Below are 22,482 nucleotides of genomic sequence, written 5' to 3' on the forward strand. Positions count from 1 at the left end.
GCATGCTTATGATGCTCTTTATGATACGAAATTATGTACATCTGTATTTTCATATTTGTGTTGTTGAATATGTTGCTTATCTGAATTCCAATGTGGTAGATTGACCAGTGTTGGCCACTTTTCTAGTGTTGGGTGACCTAAGACCTTAAATATCTTGTTAAGTTGCCAACAACATTAGTGTAATTTCTTGCCCCAAGAAATAGCTCTGGTGCACGATACCATATGGTTACAACAACCTCATTGTAAGACAATGGTTATAAGGGAGCCTGGTATATCCTAGCGAGCCCAAATTCAATAATTTTGACTACACCATGCTCGTCACCATCACCCATAACCAAGATATTAGATGGCTTAAGGTCATGATGTACAATCCAATTACTGTGAAGATAGTTTAAACCATTCAACAACCACCAAAGAAAGGACTTAACAGTATATTGATAAATACCATGGTTAAACTTCTCCTGATGATGTTGAATAATTTCATAAACGTCATATTCTGCATAGTCAAATGCCAAGTAAAGAGACATGTCCATATGATTTATGTGCATGTTCACAAGTTTGACAACATTTTCATTAGATAACTCACTAAGTAGTTGTTCCAAAACCTCTGCAATATCATAGCAAACCATAATACATAATTTCTTTAAGTCTTTTTGCTCGATAATTCACATCATTCTCTATGCTTTAACATTTTGCAGATATATTGGCCGGAGTAGTTGCAACTAGAACATTTAACTAAATTCCTTTGTCTTTCTATATTTTGATGAATGTCCATACCACGATGAAAGCTCCTATTTTGACATGATCTAAAAGGATGGTTGTAAGGGTGGTGAAATTTGACCGTTCACCTACGAATTGCATTCCATAAGGCAACGTTTCTTTGAAGGATTGTGTGAGACTGTTTACATGCATCGTCTATGCTTCCATAATCTACATTTATCAAACACAACATGTATATGTGTATTGTGTGAGGCCCTACCCCGATCCATCCTATCTCTTTAGTTATTTTCATATTGGAACTATTATGGATGCTTGTTTTGACACACTATGGATATAGAACTTTATATGGTTCCATGAATTTGGTAATATTGATATATATTGATGCTTCATTTCTATGCCTTGTGGTTATAAAATCTTATATGATCCTAGAATAGGGTAACATCGTGATGATGTATGTTATTATCTGAATTTCAGGATTTGTTATAATGCTAAAAATATGTTTTCATATCTTTTAAATGGATCAAATTTTGAGGATAATGATGAATTGCTTTGATATATGACAATCATATTTTATAATGACAAGTCTATGCAGAATGATTGTATTGTATTCTTATTATGTGTTTTATATTATATGAGGCTATTGGGAAGTACTAATGTTTAAATTGACATGTGCAGGAAATTATCCATGTGACCATGGAAATATTATGGAGAATCAAGCCTAGGCCTATGTGTGTTCGTTAAACCAGGGGTTGTCTATTTGGAGAGGCAACACCCTGTATGTATTGTATTTTATTCGTAAATGTAAAATGTTGCATGAGTTGTAAATTGTATTTATTGAATTGTTTAAATCGTTTAAGGGAAAATTGCCACATGTGTATTATGATGTGGAATTATTTTGTAGTGTCACTTGACACCTATGTAGTATGTTGTGTTGGCAATTTGTCATGTCACCTTTTTTGGAGAGTTTTATTTTTTGTTAATTGTTATATCTCCTAATTATCCTTGAAGGAACCAAGAAATCTAGGTTAGTGAGCCACAAGGACAGTCAACTCAGATTTGACCCGTAGGTTAACTTTAGGTGGACTTTCTAAGGGTCAAATCAACTCCTAGAGTCAATTTTAGAGCATTTCTATTAGGCCTCATGGGGTACCTATGGGTGAAGGCCAAAATTGGCCATGTGTCCTTCCCTTAGGGCTTATTTAGCCAACCAAAAAAGTGGATTTCGCAAGATGGATGAATTCCATCTATAAGAGTGCCATACTTAGTAGGATAACCTTCTTGATGGGAGTAATCCCTCTTCCCCATTCCATTTCCCTTCTCTAGGTGCATTGGTTAGGGAGTGTGTAAGACCTAGGGAATACCAATCCAATGGGGGATCCCTCACTCTATCCAAGAGGTTGGAAGGAGTGAGAGAGGCCTTCTTAGGATAAGAATGTAAGCTTAGTGAGCTAATCACCCACTCTCCATCCTTGGAGATTTTTGGAGAAATTTTTATAGAAAAAAAAAAAAAACCAGTTTTTGAGATAGAAAATTTGGGCTAAGTAATTGCGGAAAAAGATTGAGGATTGGGCACCTCTTCATCAAGCTTTCCCCTAGATTTCCCTTGGCAGTTCAAGGTTGGTGTTACTTTTCCCTCTTATGTAAATGTAAAAATGTTCTTGAATGCTTGAATGGAAATTGTTGTATTTCCTTATTTGTGTTGTATTTGTAAAATTTATGTGCATTCTAGCTTATTCTATTTTATTTTTCTTTGTTGTGCTTGGGGAGTGTTCAAGACCATCCTTTCCTTGGGAGGATAGAATGGTCTTGGGGGTGGAAGGAGCTTGACAGCCCTTAGGGTGAGAGGCTCTCATTAAGAGAGTGATCTCAAGGGTCTATCCATGAGACCCTTGCTGCTTTTCTTTTGTGTTATTTCACTTGGGGGTCATAAGGGGAGCAAATCTGGCAAGTTTGCCTTTTTGGGGGTCATAAGGGTGTAGAGGTTAAGAATGATTTTTTTTGGTTATGCTATCACGGATGCCATGAGTTGGCTGTAAATTCTGTCTAGCAGAATTCTCCCCTAGGGTACTTGGTCCACTTCCACCCTAGTAAGACATCACATTTTGTGATGGAGTTTCAGCTTGGGAAGGGATGTGTCTATTGTGTTGATTTTCCCCTTTGCTTGTTGTGTTGCTTGGTTGTAACCCGTCTAGGTCTTGGTTATCCAAGCTCGAGGGTGGCTTCTAGTAAGCCTAGGCTGGGAAGTGAGCACCCCATGGTCACAACCCTAAAATTCTAAATGCAGGTTGCTAGGAAAAGAATCTAAGAGTTGCAAATTTTTATTCAGATACAGATTTTTATTCAGATGCAGAAAGGCAAAAATGTTATTCTATGATTTGATGCAAAAAAGAAAATGTAAATAAAGAGCCTTAAATTGTTTTCTTTTATTCTCTATATAAAGAAATGTGTTCGTTTATTCAAGTCCTTATCATTAAGAATGAGAGACTAGTTGGATTATTTCACCCATTGTAAATGTGGGCCATTGTATTCAAATATTTTATAAGCAATGTACATTTTATTTAAATTCTGAAGCCTATTATGTTGCTGTAAATTATATCAAAATTATGTCTCAAAAGAATTTTGTTATCTTGTTTATTTCTGCAAATAACAAAAAAAGAAAGGAATGCATTATGTTTAAGTATTTACTTGCAAAGTTTATTTACTGCTATTTTGTTACTTTTAACTATGTTTAGGCATAGCTGAAAAAGAACTAGTATTTAAACAAAGTAGATTGTTGTAGAAAATATGTTGCATAACTGTTTAAAAAAAAAAAAACTTCTAAATGTTGTATACTAAGATAAATCACACCTAGGAAATGAGATCTAAAATCATTGAATGTGCCAATATTTAATCCATTCCTGCAAGTTGTAAAACAAAAAAAATATATAACATAGACTTAGGTATTGCTGTTAAAAAAATAGGGGTTGCATGCTTACATGTTAAAATTATTCAAAATAAGCTTCCTAACCCTATTAGGTTGATATATATATATATATATATGCTTGTATATTTTTAAAAAAATATATATCATATAAAAAAAAACTAGAAAACAAAAAAAAGAGGGAAATCTGGGGTACCGGCCGAGCCACTGTGTTTACACACAGTGGGGCAGTGCGGGAGGCACTACACTATGTGTAGACACAGTGGACCGGCCGCGGCCACCACTATGCTACACACAGTGGGTGGCGCCCCGCCACTATGTGTATACATAGTGGGTGGCGGTAATACCGTCCGCCACTGTGTGTGCACACAGTGGGCGACACTGCCCGCCATTGTATGTATGCATAGTGGCATCCGTGGGAGCTCGCGCCACCACCTCCGCCCGTAGCCCTTCGAAACCCCTCCGCCGTCCATGGCCACCATGCCCTAACCCAACCCCGTACCTACATAGTCACACACACAAACCACAAAAAGAGAAGAAAAAGAAACCCTAACCCATTCGGGTAGGGTAAAATAAAAGAATATTTTGGTGCAATAAACCCTAACCCATTTCGGGTTAGGGTATAATTTAAATTAAAAAAAAAAGAAGAGGAGAAATTAAAAAGGTGATTAATAAATAGGAATGCAACCCTAACCCAATTTCGGGTTAGGGTTAGCATTTTATGAATAAGGGTTTCTTTATTTAAAAGAATTTTGAATTAGATATGCAGAAATTTGAATTGAGTTTTTAATATTATAACTAATATTTAGGGTTATTTAAATAATTGAATTATTATATGCTTTTATTTCTTAGAGAATTAAAATTTTAATATAGTTATTTCAAAAGGGTTTAAAATGAAGATATAATGTAGTTGGATACACTATACACTTAATCAAATTAATTTATTTAATTAGTTAATTGATTATCTCCGATTAATTGTGGTCGTTAGGTTATATTGTAATTGGGGAAAAATTTAAAAGGGGAAATTGTTAATTAATTTATGAATCATAAGCTTTTGAGACCGAAATTGGCCCGATGAATTATATCACCAAAATAAAAAGGTTAGGGAAATATTAAAATTTATTAGAATAAAACTGAATTTATTTAACTAATGACCCTGTGAAATTTGAGCCTATGACGGTTAGATTTAAATGATGAAATTGGTGTGCATTCAATCAATTAATTTAAAAATTGAGAATTCTTTATCATTGTTCAGTCAGAAATGAATTCAAAGCGATTTAGGTATTTAAATAATCCGCGACTTTGTTTAATGACAACTTATTTTAAGAAAATTAATCTAACTAACTAAAATACGACAACCCCCTTGAGAATTGTTAATCTCCATTAATTAACGTTGCTTATTTGTGTAGACTATACATCTTAGTTAAGACAAACTCCATTGATCTCTTTTAATGTAGACTATGTTATGAGTTATGTTGTTTAAAAAAATAAAATTGTTGTTTCATTTTTGCCCAAAAGTTTGGGCATGACATTTTGGTATCAGAGCAAGGTTTCCAACACTCGGAACCTTTCTCCATTACGTTTCGCTTTAATTATCTAAATTAATCAAATTTTCCCTAAAAAAATTATTTATATATTTATTTTATTTTTATTCTCTCATTAGGATGCCTCCGACTACGCGACAAGCTTGCAAGCGCGGAAGAGGTCCTAAGCGTACACGTATGGCATGCAAGGATGTTGATAGGGAGGAACCAGTTCCAGAAGGGAACCCGAAAACCCCTTCTGAACTACCGGTTGACACTAACCGAGACATCTTGCTAGCTCTTCAGAACTTGATTGGGATAGTGCAGGATAGGCTTCCAGTAGTGGACCGTCATGCAAACAATCAGAACTCAGGGAGTCATAGGTCAGTAGATAGGGAACGGAGTAGGAGTCCACCTCCAAATCCCATAGAGGGTGAGGCAGAGCATGAGCCAGAGTCCGTTCACCTACCTGGACCACCTCCAGTAGCAGCACCTATGTACTTTGAGAGAGCACGTCGGAAACTAGGAGATCTGATTAGAGAGGTTTTGCGCCTCCAACCACCACCTTTTGGAGGATCTACTGACGGAGTAGAGGCTGAGGCATGGCTTTTGAGCCTAGATCAGTGCTTCGCATTGCGATCTTACGAAAGCAATCTGAAGGCACGAGTTGCAGCCCACCTTCTGAGATCGACAACCTCCACATGGTGGAAGTAGGAGGAATTCAAGTGCAGACTCATTGTAGATACCATCACATGGGAAATCTTCATAGAGAGGTTCAAAGAGAGGTACCTGTCAAAGCACTTCAGGCAGTGTAGGATCGATGAGTTCCATGACCTCTTAGTGACCCAGTACGAGAGTAAGTTTATTGAGCTCCTACCTTATGTAGATTACTTGAAAGATGAGAAGTTGCTCGTCAACCGATTTGTCAGGGGACTTAATGCTGGGATAGTAGGACCAGTGAGGATGGCCACTCCAGGAAGCCTTTGGGTTGCTGTGGAGAAGGCCCTTATAGCCGAGGAGATTCAGATCAGGCCATAAGACATGAGGGATCGGTTCCAAAACCAAAACCTGGCTCCCCAGTCTTTCAAGTTTCAGAAACCCCATTGGAAAGGCAACCACTGAAATGTTTCGGGGTCCTATAAACCCCCTCCTCTGCAGCAGTCACAACAGAGCCAAAGACAAAGGCCCCCTTAGGGACAGTAGGGCTCCAACCCTAAGCAATGGTAGTCACAACATCCTAGGTATGAACAGAGACCACAGGGTACATACACACCCCCAGCATGGGCTCAGCAATCCTCCAGGGGTGGGTACAGTGGTTCTAGCTAGACAGGTGGGCATCCTTTTTCCAGGCCTCAGGGTGCACAGTTCTAAGCACGTGATGCTTGCTTCATGTGTGGAGCCATGGGGCACATGGTGAGAGAGTGTTCGCAGGGTCAGATGATAGGAAATAAGAGGATGGCAACATCAGAGCCTATAGTTGGGGATATGGGCAAGACCCATAGAGTCTTCATTGTGGTTGACAACTGCCAGGCAGAGCACCAGGCCATAGTCATCGAGGCTGCAGGTAAGATCAGAGGTAGCAGTATTTCTATATTATTTGACTCAGGGGTGACTGAATCCTTTATATCTCCATTGGTTGTGGAGCATTGTGGGCTAGTGGCAGTTAGGCAAGGCGTCAGCTAGGAAGTGGAGTTAGCTTCAGAGGCTAGAGTGTTAGTGGATTTAGAGGTTAGGGGATGTCTGCTCCAAATTGGTAATACCACCACCTTAGTAGACCTTAGAGTTACAACACTCGAATCTTATGGCGTCATACTTGGCATGGATTGGCTTTACGCCCACAGAGCCAAGATGGATTGTTGCTTGAAAAAGATCGAGTGTGAGGATGATCATGGTGCTCCCATAGTAATCACTAGGATTCAGAGACCCATGTCTCTTCATATGATATCTGCTATGCAGCTTAAGCAGAGCATGCAAAAGGGATGCTAGTTGTTTGCTATCATGATCAGTGACAGAGAGGAAGAAAATGAGAAGGAGCCTTCCATAGATGATCATCCCATCCTTGAGGCATTTGCAGATGTGTTTCCAGCTGAGCTACCTGGAATGCTGCCTAGCAGAGAGATTGACTTCCACATAGATTTGGTACTGGGAGCCAAGCTAGTTTCAAGAGCACCTTATAGGATGACCACTCATGAGCTTAATGAGCTCAAGATGCAGCTAGAGGAACTCTTAGAGAAGGGTCACATTCATCCTACTGTCTCCCCTTGGGGTGCACCAGTCATCTTCGTGAAGAAGAAGGATGGGTCCCTTCAGTTGTGCATGGATTATAGGCAACTGAATAAAGTAGCCATCAAGAACCACTATCCCTTGCCCTGGATCAATGACTTGTTTGATTAGCTTTAGGGTGCTAAAGTGTTTTCCAAAATAGACCTGAAGTTAGGATATCATCAGTTGAGGATTGTGGAAAGTGATATCCACAAGACCGCGTTTCGCACCAGATATGGCCACTACAAGTTCACTGTGGTCCCATTCGGTCTTACGAATGCTCCAACTGTATTCATGAGTTTCATGAATGGGGTATTCCGCACCTTCCTTGACTGATTTGTGATTGTGTTCCTCGACGAGATATTGATTTATTCCCGGAATGAGAAGGAGAATGAGGAGCATTTGAGGCAAGTTTTGCAGTGTTTGAGGGACAACCAGTTGTTTGATAGTTTGTCGAAGTGTGCTTTCTTTAGATCAGAGGTCAAGTACCTAGGGCATGTTATATCCGGCGATGGGATCTCAATTGACCCATCAAAGATCAGAGCCATTATGGATTGGCCAGCACCTACCAGTGTGATAGAGGTCAGGAGCTTCATGGGTTTAGCAGGATACTACAGATGCTTTTTTGAGGGATTTTCCAGAGTTGCACACCCCATCACATCCCTCCAGCAAAAAGGGAAGAAATTCGAGTGGACAGAGAAGTGTGAGAAGGCTTTTCAGGATCTGAAAAGGGCACTTACTAGTGCACCTATTCTTATTGTGCCAGACCCCACATCCGACTTCATGGTATGCATAGATGCTTCCTTAGATGGATTGGGAGCAGTTCTTATGCAAGAGGGTAGGGTTATAGCGTACGAGTCTAGGAAACTTAAGACTCATGAGCTTAACTACCCTACGCATGACCTAGAGCTTGCAGTAGTTGTACATGCACTTTTGAGGTGGAGACACTTCCTTTTAGGTCATCACTTCGAGCTTCATTCAAACCATCAGAGTTTGCAGTACATCTTCACCCAGCCTAACCTTAATGCACGTTAGAGGAGATGGATGGAGTTCCTTTGTGAGTATGATTTTGATGTCCACTACATCAAAGGGAAGGAGAACATAGTTGTAGATGCCCTAAGTAGGAGACGACATGAGGTTTACACCATATCTATGAGCACAGATTTGAGAGACCATATTTTGTAGTGATTGCTAGAGGATGGATGGTATCTAGAGGTTTGTCAGAGGATCCAAACTTAGGAGGCCCTGGAGGGGAAGTTTGTGGATTACTCTTTAGAGTCTGATGGTTTAATACGCCATAGAGGGCGCATATATGTACCCTCTCCTGGGGGTTTGTGAGATTTCATTATCATGGAGGCTCATAGAGCTCCTTATGCAACACATCCCGGGGTTAATAAGATGCATGTTGACTTGAGGTAGTTATATCATTGGCCAAGAATGTGGCAGCTTATTGCTGAGTTAGTAGCCCAATGCCTTGAGTGTCAGAGAGTTAAGGTGGAGCACCACCATCCAGGTGGGTTGCTCCAGTCCCATGCTATACCAGAGTGGAAGTGGGATACTATATCCATGGACTTCATCATTCATCTTCCCATGTCACCTCGTCACCATGATGCTATCTTGGTGACAGTTGACAAATTGACCAAAGTGGCCCACTTCTCACCAGTCCGGACTACCTTCACAGCTCTAGCAGTGGCACAAGTGTTCTTGCGAGACATTGTCAGGCTTCATGGTGTTCCACGTAAGATTATTTCTGATAGGGATTCCCTCTTCACTTCTTCCTTTTGGAAGGCATTACAAGCGGCGTTGGGCACCAAGCTCAATTTCAGCACAACCTATCATCTGGAAATGGATGGACAGGCAGAGTGGGTTAACTAGGTGTTAGAGGATATTCTCCGCATGTACATCATGGATCATCAGACCCGATGGGAGGAGTACCTACATTTAGTAGAATTTGCCTATAATAATGGGCATCACACTTCTTTGGGGATGCCACCTTTTCAGGCTTTGTATGACAGACCATGCAAGACACCTTTGAGTTGGGACTATATTGAGGATAGAGTAGGCCCTGAGATGGTCCGTGATATGGAGCAATAGGTAATTTTGATTAGATAACAGCTTAGAGAGGCACAGGATAGGCAGAAAAAATATGTAGATGCAAAGAGGATAGACCGGAGTTACATGGTTGGAGATAGAGTTTTTCTGAGAGTGCGACTGCATAAGAGTTTGATCCATTATGGAAAGGGTTCTAAGCTCGTACCTCACTTTTTCGGACCTATTGAGATCCTTGAGAGGATAGGACCAGTTGCTTATCACCTAGCTTTGCCACCTAGCCTGTCATGCATCCACGATGTGTTTCATGTGTCAGTTTTGAGGAAGTATATCTATGATGAGTCTCATATTTTAGATTGGGATGCCTTGCAGGTGGAGTTGGATTGGCAGCTAGCTTTGGAGCCCATTCGCATTTTGCCTCACTAGACGTTGGCCCTTCAAGGTCGAGAGCTGGACCAGGTTAGGGTCCAGTGGGATTGCTATGATGAGGTTATAGCTTCATGGGAGGATGCAGCACGTATGACATCACAGTACCCTCATCTTTTTGATGAACTCCAAGAGGATGTTCATGCCTAGAGGGGGAGGGTATGAGGCCCTACCCCGACCCATCCTATCTCTTTAGTTATTTTCATATTGGAACTATTATGGATGCTTATTTTGACATACTATGGATATAGAACTTTATATGGTCCCAGGAATTTGGTAATATTGATATATATTGATGCTTCATTTCTATACCTTGTGGTTATAAAATCTTATATGATCCTAGAATAGGGTAACATCATGATGATGTATGTTATTATCTAAATTTTAGGATTTGTTATAATGCTAGAAATATGTTTTCATATCTTGTAAATGGATCAAATTTTGAGGATTATGATGAATTGCTTTGATATGTGACAATCGTATTTTATAATGACAAGTCTGTGCAGAATGATTGTATTGTATTCTTATTATGTGTTTTATATTATATGAGGCTATTGGGAAGTACTAATGTTTAAATTGAGATGTGCAGAAAATTATCCATGTGACCATTTAAATATTATGGAGAATCAAGCCTAGGCCTATGTGTGTTCGTTAAACCAGGGGTTGTCTATTTGGAGAGGCAACACCCCGTATGTATTGTATTTTATTCGTAAATGTAAAATGTTGCATGAGTGTAAATTGTATTTATTGAATTGTTTAAATCATTTAAGGGACAATTGCCACATGTGTATTATGATGTGGAATTATTTTGTAGTGTCACTTGACACCTATGTAGTATGTTGTGTTGGCAATTTGTCATGTCACCTTTTTTGGAGAGTTTTATTTTTTGTTAATTGCTATATCTCCTAATTATCCTTGAAGGAACTAAGAAATCTAGGTTAGTGAGCCACAAGGAGGGTCAACTCAGAGTTGACCAGTAGGTTAACTTTAGGTGGACTTTCTAAGGGTCAAATCAACTCCTAGAGTCAATTTTAGAGCATTTCTATTAGGCCTCATGCAGTACCTATGGGTGAAGGCCAAAATTGGCCATGTGTCCTTCCCTTAGGGCTTGTTTAGCCAACCAAAAAAGTGGTTTTCGTAAGATGGACGAATTCCATCTATAGGAGTGCCATACTTAGTAGGATAACCTTCTTGATGGGAGTAATCCCTCTTCCCCATTCCATTTCCCTTCTCTAGGTGCATTGGTTAGGGAGTGTGTAAGACCTAGGGAAGACTAATCCAATGGCGGATCCCTCACTCTATCCAAGAGGTTGGAAGGAGTGAGAGAGGCCTTCTTACGATAAGAATGGAAGCTTAGTGAGCTAATCACCCACTCTCCATCCTTGGAGATTTTTGGAGAAATTTTTAGAGAAAAAAAAAAACAAACCAGTTTTTGAGATAGAAAATTTGGGCTAAGTAATTGCAGAAAAAGATTGAGGATTGGGCAGCTCTTCATCAAGCTTTCCCCTATATTTCCCTTGGCAGTTCAAGGTTGGTGTTACTTTTCCCTTTTATGTAAATGTAAAAATCTTCTTGAATGCTTGAATGGAAATTGTTGTATTTCCTTATTTGTTTGTATTTGTAAAATTTATGTGCATTCTGGCTTATTCTGTTTTGTTTTTCTTTGTTGTGCTCGGGGAGTGTTCAAGACCATCCTTTCCTTGGGAGGATAGAATGGTCTTGGGGGTGGAAGGAGCTTGATAGCCCTTAGGGTGAGAGGCTCTCATTATGAGAGTGATCTCAAGGGTCTATCCATGAGACCCTTGCTGCTTTTCTTTTGTGTTATTTCACTTGGGGGTCATAAGGGGAGCAAATCTGGCAAGTTTGCCTTTTTGGGGGTCATAAGGGTGTAGAGGTTAAGAATGATTTTTTTTGGTTATGCTATCATGGATGCCATGAATTGGTTGTAAATTCTATCTAGTAGAATTCTCCCCTAGGGTACTTGGTCCACTTCCACCCTAGTAAGACATCACATTTTGTGATGGAGTTTTAGCTTGGGAAGGGATGTGTCTATTGTGTTGATTTTCCCCTTTGCTTGCTGTGTTGCTTGGTTGTAACCCCGTCTAGGTCTTGGTTCTCCAAGCTTGGGGGTGGCTTCTAGTAAGCCTAGGCTGGGAGGTGAGCACCCCATGGTCACAACCCTGAAATTCTAAATGCAGGTTGCTAGGAAAAGAATCTAGGAGTTGTAGATTTTTATTCAAATACAAATTTTTATTCAGATGCAGAAAGGCAAAAATGTAATTCTATGATTTCTTGCAAAAAAAAGAATGTAAATAAAGAGCCTTAAATTGTTTTCTTTTATTCTCTATATAAAGAAATGTGTTCTTTTATTCAAGTCCTCATCATTAAGAATGAGAGACTAGTTGGATTATTTCACCCATTGTAAATGTGGGCCATTGTATTCAAATATTTTATAAGCAATGTACATTTTATTTAAATTCTGAAGCCTATTATGTTGCTGTAAATTATATCAAAATTATATCTCAAAAGAATTTTGTTATCTTGTTTATTTCTGCAAATAACAAAAAAAGAAAGGAATGCATTATGTTTAAGTATTTACTTGCAAAGTTTATTTACTGCTATTTTGTTACTTTTAACTCTGTTTAGGCATAGCTAAAAAAGAACTAGTATTTAAACAAAGTAGATTGCTATAGAAAATATGTTGCATAACTATTTAAAGAAAAAAAACTTCTAAATGTTGTATACTAAGAGAAATCACACCTAGGAAATGAGATCTAAAATCACTGAATGTGCCAATATAATCCATTCCTACAAGCTGTAAAACTAAAAAAAAATATAACATAGACTTAGGTATTGTTGTTAAAAAGATAGGGGTTGCATCCTTATGTGTTAAAATTATTCAAAATAAGCTTCCTAACCCTATTAGGTTGATATATATTTTAAAGGTTTTCATTGAGTATGTTGTTTAAATGCAGGGATATATATGTAAATATATATGTAAATATATATATATATATATATATTAAAAAAATATCATATAAAAAAAAACTAGAAAACAAGAAAAAAGAGGGAAATCGGGGGTACCGGCCGAGCCACTGTGTGTTAACACAGTGGATGGCTCACGGCCGAGCTACTGTGTTTACACACAGTGGGGCGACGTAGGAGGCACCACACTATGTGTAGACACAGTGGAACGACCGTGGCTGCCACTGTGTTACACACAGTGGGCGGAGGTAATACCGTCCGCCACTATGTGTGCACACAGTGGGTGATGCTTCCCGCCACTATGTGTATGCATAGTGGCATCCGAGGGAGCTCATGCCACCACCTCTTCCTATAGCCCTTTGAAACCCCTCCGCCGTCCATGGCCGCCGTGCCCTAACCCGGCCCCGTACCTGCACAGTCACACACACAAACCACAAAAAGAGAAGAAAAACAAACCCTAACCCATTCGGGTAGGGTAAAATAAAAGAATATTTTGGTGCAATATTAACCCATTTCGAGTTAGGGTATAATTTAAATAAAAAAAAAAGAAGAGGAGAAATTAAAAAGGTGATTAATAAATAGGAATGAAACCCTAACCCAATTTCAGGTTAGGGTTAGCATTTTATTAATAAGGGTTTCTTTATTTAAAAGAATTTTGAATTAGATATGGGGAAATTTGAATTGATTTTTTAATATTATAACTAATATTTAGGGTTATTTAAATAATTGAATTATTATATGCTTTTATTTCTTAGGGAATTAAAATTTTAATATAGTTATTTCAAAAGGGTTTAAAATGAAGATATAATGTAGTTGGATACACTATACACTTAATCAAATTAATTAATTTAATTAGTTAATTGATTATCTCTGATTAATTATGGTCATTAGGTTATATTGTAATTGGGGAAAAATTTAATTCAACTAACTAAAATGTGACAACCCCCTTGAGAATAGTTATTTGATAATTGTGGTCGTTAGGTTATTTAATTAGTTAATTGATTATCTCTGATTAATCGAACTAACTAAAATGCGACAACCCCCTTGAGAATAGTTAATCTCCATTAATTAATGTTGCTTATTTGTTTTAGTTAATTCAATCCAACTTTAGAGAACATCTCTCTATACATCTTAGTTAAGACAAACTCCATTGATCTCTTTTAATGTAGACTATGTTATGAGTTATGTTGTTTTAAAAAAAAATTGTTGTTTCGTTTTTGCCTAAAAGTTTGGGCACGACATATTGGTGATGCTCGCACAATCTGCATTCTTGAACCTTCTGTCAAATACTTCACATGTATAATTTGTGCTTCCATGATGTGTATTTCTTTAATCATGGCATGTCGTGAGATGCAATCATTAATTTGACACATTTGTCAACCGATTCATTGCACTATGTCTATACTAGCCATGTTCTGTATCTTTTTGCCAAACATCTCATCCATAAGCAATTTCATCTATCTCACCCGGGGTAGGCCGGAACTCGGATCAACATTAAACCCAACCCGCGAGGGACTTATCCAATGCACCCCTTCAAAAGCACTTTTAAGACTGAGTCGGAGAGAGGTGAAACCACGCTACCATTAAACCCAACAATAGTAGGAAAGGAGTGGTAGTATGTAACGCAGGAACTCTATGGCCCAATCCACTCTTAAGAGTGGGAGAGGGGAAGAGCAGCTAGGTAGAGGGGAAGAGAAGAGGATGTTGAACATGGGCCGATGTAACACATGAAGGTGATTGATTCTTCCAATTGTTATGGTTCGAACTGAGTCAACTCCCCACATCGAGTTGAGACATTCCTAGTAAACATTTTATGTTCTGTCCACACATCGACATTTTGCATGTGTGCCTAGTAGGCATTACAACTCAAAAGATCTCCATACAATTACATCTTGATGAATATCTATAACATGTTATTTCGCTTTGCATTATTGATGTGAGGCAGGAAGGAAGCAACACGACATGTCATGAGATGACATATTTTGGAGGCATTCATTTCAATTGGTTCAAATCCATGTAATGCCCAACATTATTTTGTCAAAAAATTTGCACCTTTACCACACATTTATGATTTTACCATGTTTCCATGGTTTACATTTATGTCTCTAGAGGAGCTACAATGACAACACCTGATGAAATCTCTCTGTCTTTTTTTAAGCTTTGATGAATGTCCATAACTTGTTTATAAGCTCACAACTTTGTACGGATGAAATGGAAGGAAGAAAAATTTGCATTGCAAATTTGCATTGTCACTCATTTTGTCTTTTCTTACAAAAATCTATGAGACTGCATTTTGTTTATACATTTTTTTTTAACTCTTATGAAAAAGGTTAAGAATGCTCCAAAACAGAGCATTTATAACCTTCTTGACAAAGCAGGCCCACACAAGGTTAGGAAATAAGGTTAGAGATGCTCCGTTTTGGAGCATTCTTAACCTTTTTTTCGTTTTGAGGTTATGAATATGGGTTAAAAATGCTCAAAAATGGAGCATCTTTAACCTTTCTTACATATATATGTATGTATGTATATGTATGTATGTTTGTAAGTATTTGTATGTATGTATGTATGTATGTATATATATGTATATATGTATATATATATAAATATGTGTGTGTGTTTGTGTGTGTGTGTGTGTGTGTATTCATATGAATGCATGTATGTATGTATGTATGCTTCTATGTATGTATATATGTATGCATGTATGTTTATGTATGTATATATATATATATATATGTATATATATCTGTGTGTGTGTGTGTATGTATATGTATATAGTATATATATATATATATGTATGTATGTATGTATGTATGTATGTATGTATGTATGTATATGTATATTTATATGTATATGTATATGTATATGTATGTGTGTGTCTGTGTGTGTGTGTGTGTAATTCTCTAAGGACCTCTCCATACATTTCATTGTATCTTCCTTTTGTTTGTGTAAGGGGGTTAGCCTCCAAAAGAAAGATACCTCATATAAATCTCATAGGAGGAAATGGATTCTCAACCATCCCATAACAGTCTCATTAGCCACCCTTATCCACATAAAGATATTCCCCAAAGTATTTTCTCTCCTATACAACCTGATAGGGACCCACCTGGTGTATAGTAGTTTACAAAGGTCACAACACAGTGCTTATGTGAACAATTTATAAATCACAAAGAAAGCCTTAATTGAAATTTATAAAATTTTAAGCCAGAGTTTTAACAATAACCATCAAAAGAATTTTGAAAAGTATAAATAAGAAAGTAAAGTAAAAATGGAAAAATGAAAAACATTCCAATTCCAATCAAAAATTAAATTAATTAAGTCCTTGGGGAAAATGGAAACTAAGGTAAAATTCCAATGGCTAAGTAGGCCATATGAAATAGATAATATTGTTTCCATAATATTAAGAAATAAATCGTCAATAAAAAGGTCATCAATAACTTTTAGACTTGTAAAAAGTTGCACATTACATTCACTACGTATCTTTTCTTAAGCCACTCAAAGGGAGCAGGGTAATGGTGGTCTCTAACCACATATAATAATAATATCATGATGAACATTATCCATATCACTGAAGTATCCAATATTCATACAATGGCTCATAGAAATTTATCCTCAACCCATGGGGTATAAACATTGAGGAGTAGGTTTGCACTATGAACCAACAAATGTGGTTCGACATATGGGGTAGTCTATAGGGACTAATTTCCTTTGGAGTCTCACACCCAAGAGATGTCATAAGACTCCAATGGAGGATGTCTATCACTCAACCCCTATTGACATTGTGCACATCTCATATGGCCAAAAGGACTTGCAATGGAGCACTTCTAATACAACATTAAATTGTGTATGTGTTAATTTCTATGTATGTGTTTGGTCTCCATACATTTTTGATCTTCCACAATTGTATTAAATAAGTACCTATTTTGAAGCTAGGTTGTAACTTGTTTCTAATATAATTACTCATTATCATACACCATAATAAATTAAATGATGTCTAGGTCTCAAGATAATTCATCATATGCATTTTTCACAATTCCATTAGTCTTTAAGTTAATATAAATGTTTTGACATTCAATATTTTAAAACTATTACTTCTAATTCATCATGTATCTATTCAAAATTTAGTATCATGAGTTGCAAAAACACTCAAAAAGGTAAAATATTCAAGTATAGATCTAAACAAATTATATTTATATGCAAATGTTTCTTGTGCCTCAAATTTTGTAGGAGAAGAATTTAGAACATCAATAATGTTTTTGATAAAGATAAATGGGTTTTACATATACTTTAAGACTTTAAGAGGAACCCAAAACCAAAAGTTTTACAACACCCAGCCATCAGCCAAACAGACATGAACCAACATCAAAATAGGGGAGCACCCCCAAACAGTCATGAAAATAAAAGAGATGTAGAGAAACAAGACAATACAAAAGAAAGACTCTCAATTAAGAGAGAGCACCAGATCCTTGTTCTTCTCGATGGAAATATTGTTGATTTCCTCCAGCTCCTCCATAATGAATTTGGAGGTACCCTTGTTGTTTCTCCTACTTCTGGTTCTAGAACTAGGACCAGTGGTTTTGTTGTCTCCAACAACCATATCTTCCCCTCCAAGATCTTTCACCAGTTCAGTGTGGTAGGATCTATAATCAACAACCATGGCATTGATCTTTTCAATCCCCTCTATACTGTTGTTCATGGCTTCTTTTCTTATCCCAACTAGGTTCTTGAGATTTTTCTTAATCTCTGCCATAGACTATTCCACCTTTTCAATTCTTTGTTCATGATTTCATTTCATCACCTTGATGTCCTGGGAGAGATTTTGGGTCATAATCATGAGTTTCTTAGATTTGTTGGGCTCAGGGGAAGTAGTGAAGATATCAATAATCTCTTTAACCCCCACTTTGAGGGTATCAATTTCGCGCTCCACCCACTTCCAACAGCTCTTTTGGGTTCTTGTATCTTCCATAACAAGATTCATTAGGTTACCAATCCTCTATATCTCAATGTTCTCTTCTTTGGTCATGGTCCCCTATTTTTCTTTCAAGACGTTGATAGGGATGTTCAATTTAATTCCCTAATCCAAAATCTTCAGACAATGGTCCTTAGCCACCAACTTTTCTTTTTAGGGAGGGGCTCAACCTTAGAGATCAATTTTCTAGTGGTTTTGTATTTGCTAGCCACTCATCTGGGAGGATTCTTGCTGCTAAATGTCCCAGGGGTGACCATCATCTCCCCTTCATCTGCAGGTTGATATTCAGGGTCTTTAAGAGGAACCCCACTTTCTTCCAAACCTATTTTTGAGTCAAAGACATCCTAGATATCAATCTGTTGGCCAGTCTCAGTTAGAGGGGGCACAAATTTAAGGGATTTAGCATTCTTCATGATGAGCACAATAAGTCCCTTGTGGAGAACAGGGTTGTTTGGATTCTCCAAATGTTTTTCCAGGCTATTTTCAAGAGAGGAGACTAGATAGAAAGGAACAAAAATGATTTTACCATGCCTAATGTGATTTAAAATGGTAAAATGATAGGAAAAGATGCTAGCATATCTTCCATCAAGAGTAATATACCTCATGATGAACTCGACCATGTCAGCCCAGGGAGCCATAAGATCTTTCCTGTTGTAGCCACCATCATCCCTCTTGGTAACTCTAGAGCGCTCCTTGTCTTTTTCGAAGAAACTCGTCAAGTCCTCCTCCTCGATTTTCCTATCCCTATAAAATTTTCTGCCTGTCATCCCCAAACCAATGACAATTGCCATCAGGGTTTCATTAATCTGAAACTTTAGTAAAGACTTCTCTTTTAGCCATGTGTAACCCAATTTGGGCAGTGTTGCCTTCCGCATAGTGGTTAGAGTGGCTTCAGTAATGTTTCTATCCTTCAAATAAGATAATAGAACTTATTTCTATCATAGTTTCCTTTATCAATATTCCTAATTAATCAACTAAAGTATGCAAGTTTAATTTTACAAAATGCATAATTCTAAGGTAGTTTAATTTTTTATTTTATTTTAATATCATTATTATTACTACAATGGCCCTCTAGTTCACAATGCATATCTAATGGTGCTTATGGCTTCAAGTGCCTATGTTTAAATAACTGAGATTGCTTTACCTTTAGCTTTATATTCTCATGCTTGATTGTTTTATATAACGAAAGAAAATGGACCTCATCAGGTAATAAGGGTCCTAGATAAGGTCCTATCTAATGATTGATGGTTTGGTTTGTCTAATATCCTTATAAAAAGTTTCCTTGTTTTCAAGTGTTATAGAATTCTTATCAAGCACAACATTATTTTCTTAATTTTTTTGTCACTCTTACTTTTAATACGAATCTGAACCATTTGAATTATACAATTTATTGTTTAGTAATAATATAATGATAATAATTACTAAATGTTTGTTATGGTGTTCCTCAAATGCTCTAGTTATATATTTTATGCATAATAAATACATTTAATATCCTTATAATTCCCATATTTTTTTTAAATGGACTTAGGTTGAATTTACTATATTGATTTCATAGGGGAAAGTGAGATTTCATACTTCAATGAAATTCATTATGTAAGCACTTGTCTACCAACCTCAAAGTGACATCTATTATTTCCTCACAAAATATAAGAATTTAATTCTTAATAGATACCTTGTCCAGATCTTGATTTCAAGTAGAAGGGGAGACCTAGAGTAACCAAGGTTTATAGTTTACAAAGTATTAACTTTGTGATTGTCTCCAACCCAGGATCAAGATGCTATTAAGAACTTAAAATTTGGTGAAGTAACTCATGATTTAAATATGTGATTTTAATCTTAGACAACAATTCCAATTGAAACTAGATGAGATGTTCAACAAGAAAACAACACAAAGGTCAAGAGGGTTCTAGGGTTTCACTCTTGATGGTCTATTATTAATTATATTAAGGGTTCAAAAATTTATTCCTAATCAATAATGATCCCTATCATACCATTCACCTTTAAGAGTCATATAATTTTGACTCATGAATTGGAGTTATGGTGTTCCATACTATCATTATTCTTTATTAGTACTTAAATTATATAACCAAAAATTTAGTTCCCACACAAAAACGAAAATTAAAAAAGAATTTAAAAAAATTATCACAACTTAAGAAGTAACAATTGTAATAATCAAGTTCTTAAGTTGAAGTCATTGCGATGAATTTTATTTAATATCAACCATTATAATGATTTATCATTATTTTGACAAATCATATATCCAACCAAAATTACCATATCTTGAAAACTCAAATGTATCATTTTTAGAGTTTAAATGAATGAAGTGACATAACTGTTGAACAAAAATGGACACTGAGAGGGGGGGCAGTTAATCGGTGTAAATAAATGAAACTTTACTTTCTAAATATCTAAGAATCAATAAATTTAATCATCAATCAATGAGCAAAGATATCCTACAAATGAGCACATCACATAACACAAGTGTATATGAGGAAAACCCACAATGGGGAAAATCCTCGGTGAGAAATGTTCCTGGAGTCTATTGCTCCAATCTAGCCTCACAAGAAAATACTAGTTACAAATTTTATGGGCACCAACCCAAAGGAGCCCCAACCCCTAGCTTTAGGGCACTAACACAAGGAGCACCAACCCCTAGCTCTGAGCACCTACTCAAAGATTACAATGAGTACAGATAAAAAATACAAGTTAGATACCTTGTTGCAAATGAGGTTTTGCAACACCTTCCTAAACTGCTCTTGAGATTGAACTCACTTTTTTTTGCTCTCTAATCTTAGGCTTTGATCTCAGCTCACTTCTCTCTATCCATTTTTGCTCTTTCTCTCTGTTAGCTCTACTCCCATCTCTCTGTTCTACTACTCTCCGATCCCTTCCTCCTTCATGTGTCACCAAAACAAAACTCAATGTTTGCCTACCTTTGTTTTTTGTAGATAACTCTTTGTTCTCTCTCTACTCTATCTTTTCTTGTTTCTATCATACACTTCACAACAACTCTCCATAGTTCTGTTTCTACCACTCACCTACACACCATCGGTCTATTCTTAACACATCACAAACCAAAAAAAGAAAAACATTTTGCCTTGTTGTTATCCACATGATCTATACAATTACCAATGTGTCTTACAGATCATTCATTCATTCGATTTGTATTTGGCCAATCAGCAATTCAAGTTCCTATGCATACAAGACTCCTGCCAACTTGTATCCTTCACAAAATTTAAATTTGTGTCGTCGATAATCTAATTTCTACCTTCACTACTGGCATCATGGTGGTTTCACATGCCACATCATCTCTATGTTCCACTCTACCTACTCTATCATGTGTCCACACATCTCTCCCATCTTAGCTACCTCAAACACTATTGTCACATCTCATCAGATGCCTCTTCATTTTGTTAGCACTGTATCTGCAAGATTTCATTCTCTATCTTGATGATCTCAGACTAGCTGTCCATATTAAATTTGTTCGATTTGTCTTTAGGTCATACTATACATAGATTACTTAACTTTGTAATCTGCTCAACCAATCTGATCCACCCTATGTTGATCACCTTGAGGCTAGCTACCTGTCCATACAACCCTGCAAGTTGAGATTCTTCACCTACGTATCTGATCTTATCTCCTTTCCATAAGATATGCTTGATCATATAGAGTCATCCACCTATCTACTACAAATCCTCCATTAATGAATTCACCGACTACTTCCCCTATTTGAATCAACAACTTCACTAGACCATCAACACCTTGTTCAACAATCCTGCATTTTTGTTTAAGAACCTGGAGCACACATGTGATCACATTCAACATCCAAGTCACTTTTTTAATCCTAGTTGGCATCCTCATGGTCCTCTAAGTCTATCGACTTGCTAATATGGCCACAGAGTCGATCACAAGCATCAATTCTATCGGCAAAAATACCCTTTCATCTTTTTGATGGACAACCTTTGATTCATTCCATACAGGCCACATTGTCAGGTCAGACATGACCAAAGGTTATGTGGGCTATCAGGTGGCCTAAAGGAATGCTATGTAGGCACATCGGGTTAACTCATTCCAATAAACATCCTTAAAGCACTATCAGAATAGCTTCAACTATCAGGATGACATCTTCCAGCTATTCTGCCTTCATAATCTATCCAGATGGTCATTTGATGCCTTTGATCACCCTCATTGGCATGAGTTACCCCGATGAGATCTTCACCTTTGATTTCTACTATTGCAATAAGCTATCCTTAAATCACATTTCTCACCTGCTATCGAAGTATCTTTAACTATTGGGTTAACATCTTGTACTTACGCTACCTTTATAACTTAATCTGATGACTATTAGATGCCTTTGAATTCTTTTGTCAGCATGAGTTATTTTGATATGAAACTCTCTTTTGATTTCCCTTATCACCATAAGTTATACCAAACCATATTCTCCATGTTGACACTCTTCATCAGTACGGGTTATCCCAGGCTGAAAGTCTTTAGGCCAAATGACCACTCATCGGGTTAACCATAACTATCGGCATAAGTAAAACCTGTTAAATTGATAGAATAAGTTAAACCCATGATGTACTATTGATTCACCCTTTATCGACATAGATGTCCTGATACTAAAACTCCAC

At 37.1% G+C, this 22,482-nt stretch overlaps 1 protein-coding gene across 1 annotated transcript; it reads right to left on the reverse strand.

The window, feature by feature from the left end:
- Window positions 1-254: 254 nt before the first annotated feature.
- Window positions 255-18,726, reverse strand: LOC131860360 (uncharacterized). Its single transcript, XM_059214758.1, has 3 exons — window positions 18,452-18,726; window positions 3,988-4,142; window positions 255-607 (listed from the first exon to the last, which is right to left on the reverse strand). Exons 1-3 carry the CDS (start codon window positions 18,724-18,726, stop codon window positions 255-257), a joined length of 783 nt encoding a protein of 260 aa, XP_059070741.1.
- Between the last annotated feature and the right edge of the window lie 3,756 nt (window positions 18,727-22,482).

Source organism: Cryptomeria japonica, chromosome 11, assembly GCF_030272615.1.
Source record: "Cryptomeria japonica chromosome 11, Sugi_1.0, whole genome shotgun sequence".
Lineage (NCBI taxonomy): Eukaryota > Viridiplantae > Streptophyta > Pinopsida > Cupressales > Cupressaceae > Cryptomeria > Cryptomeria japonica.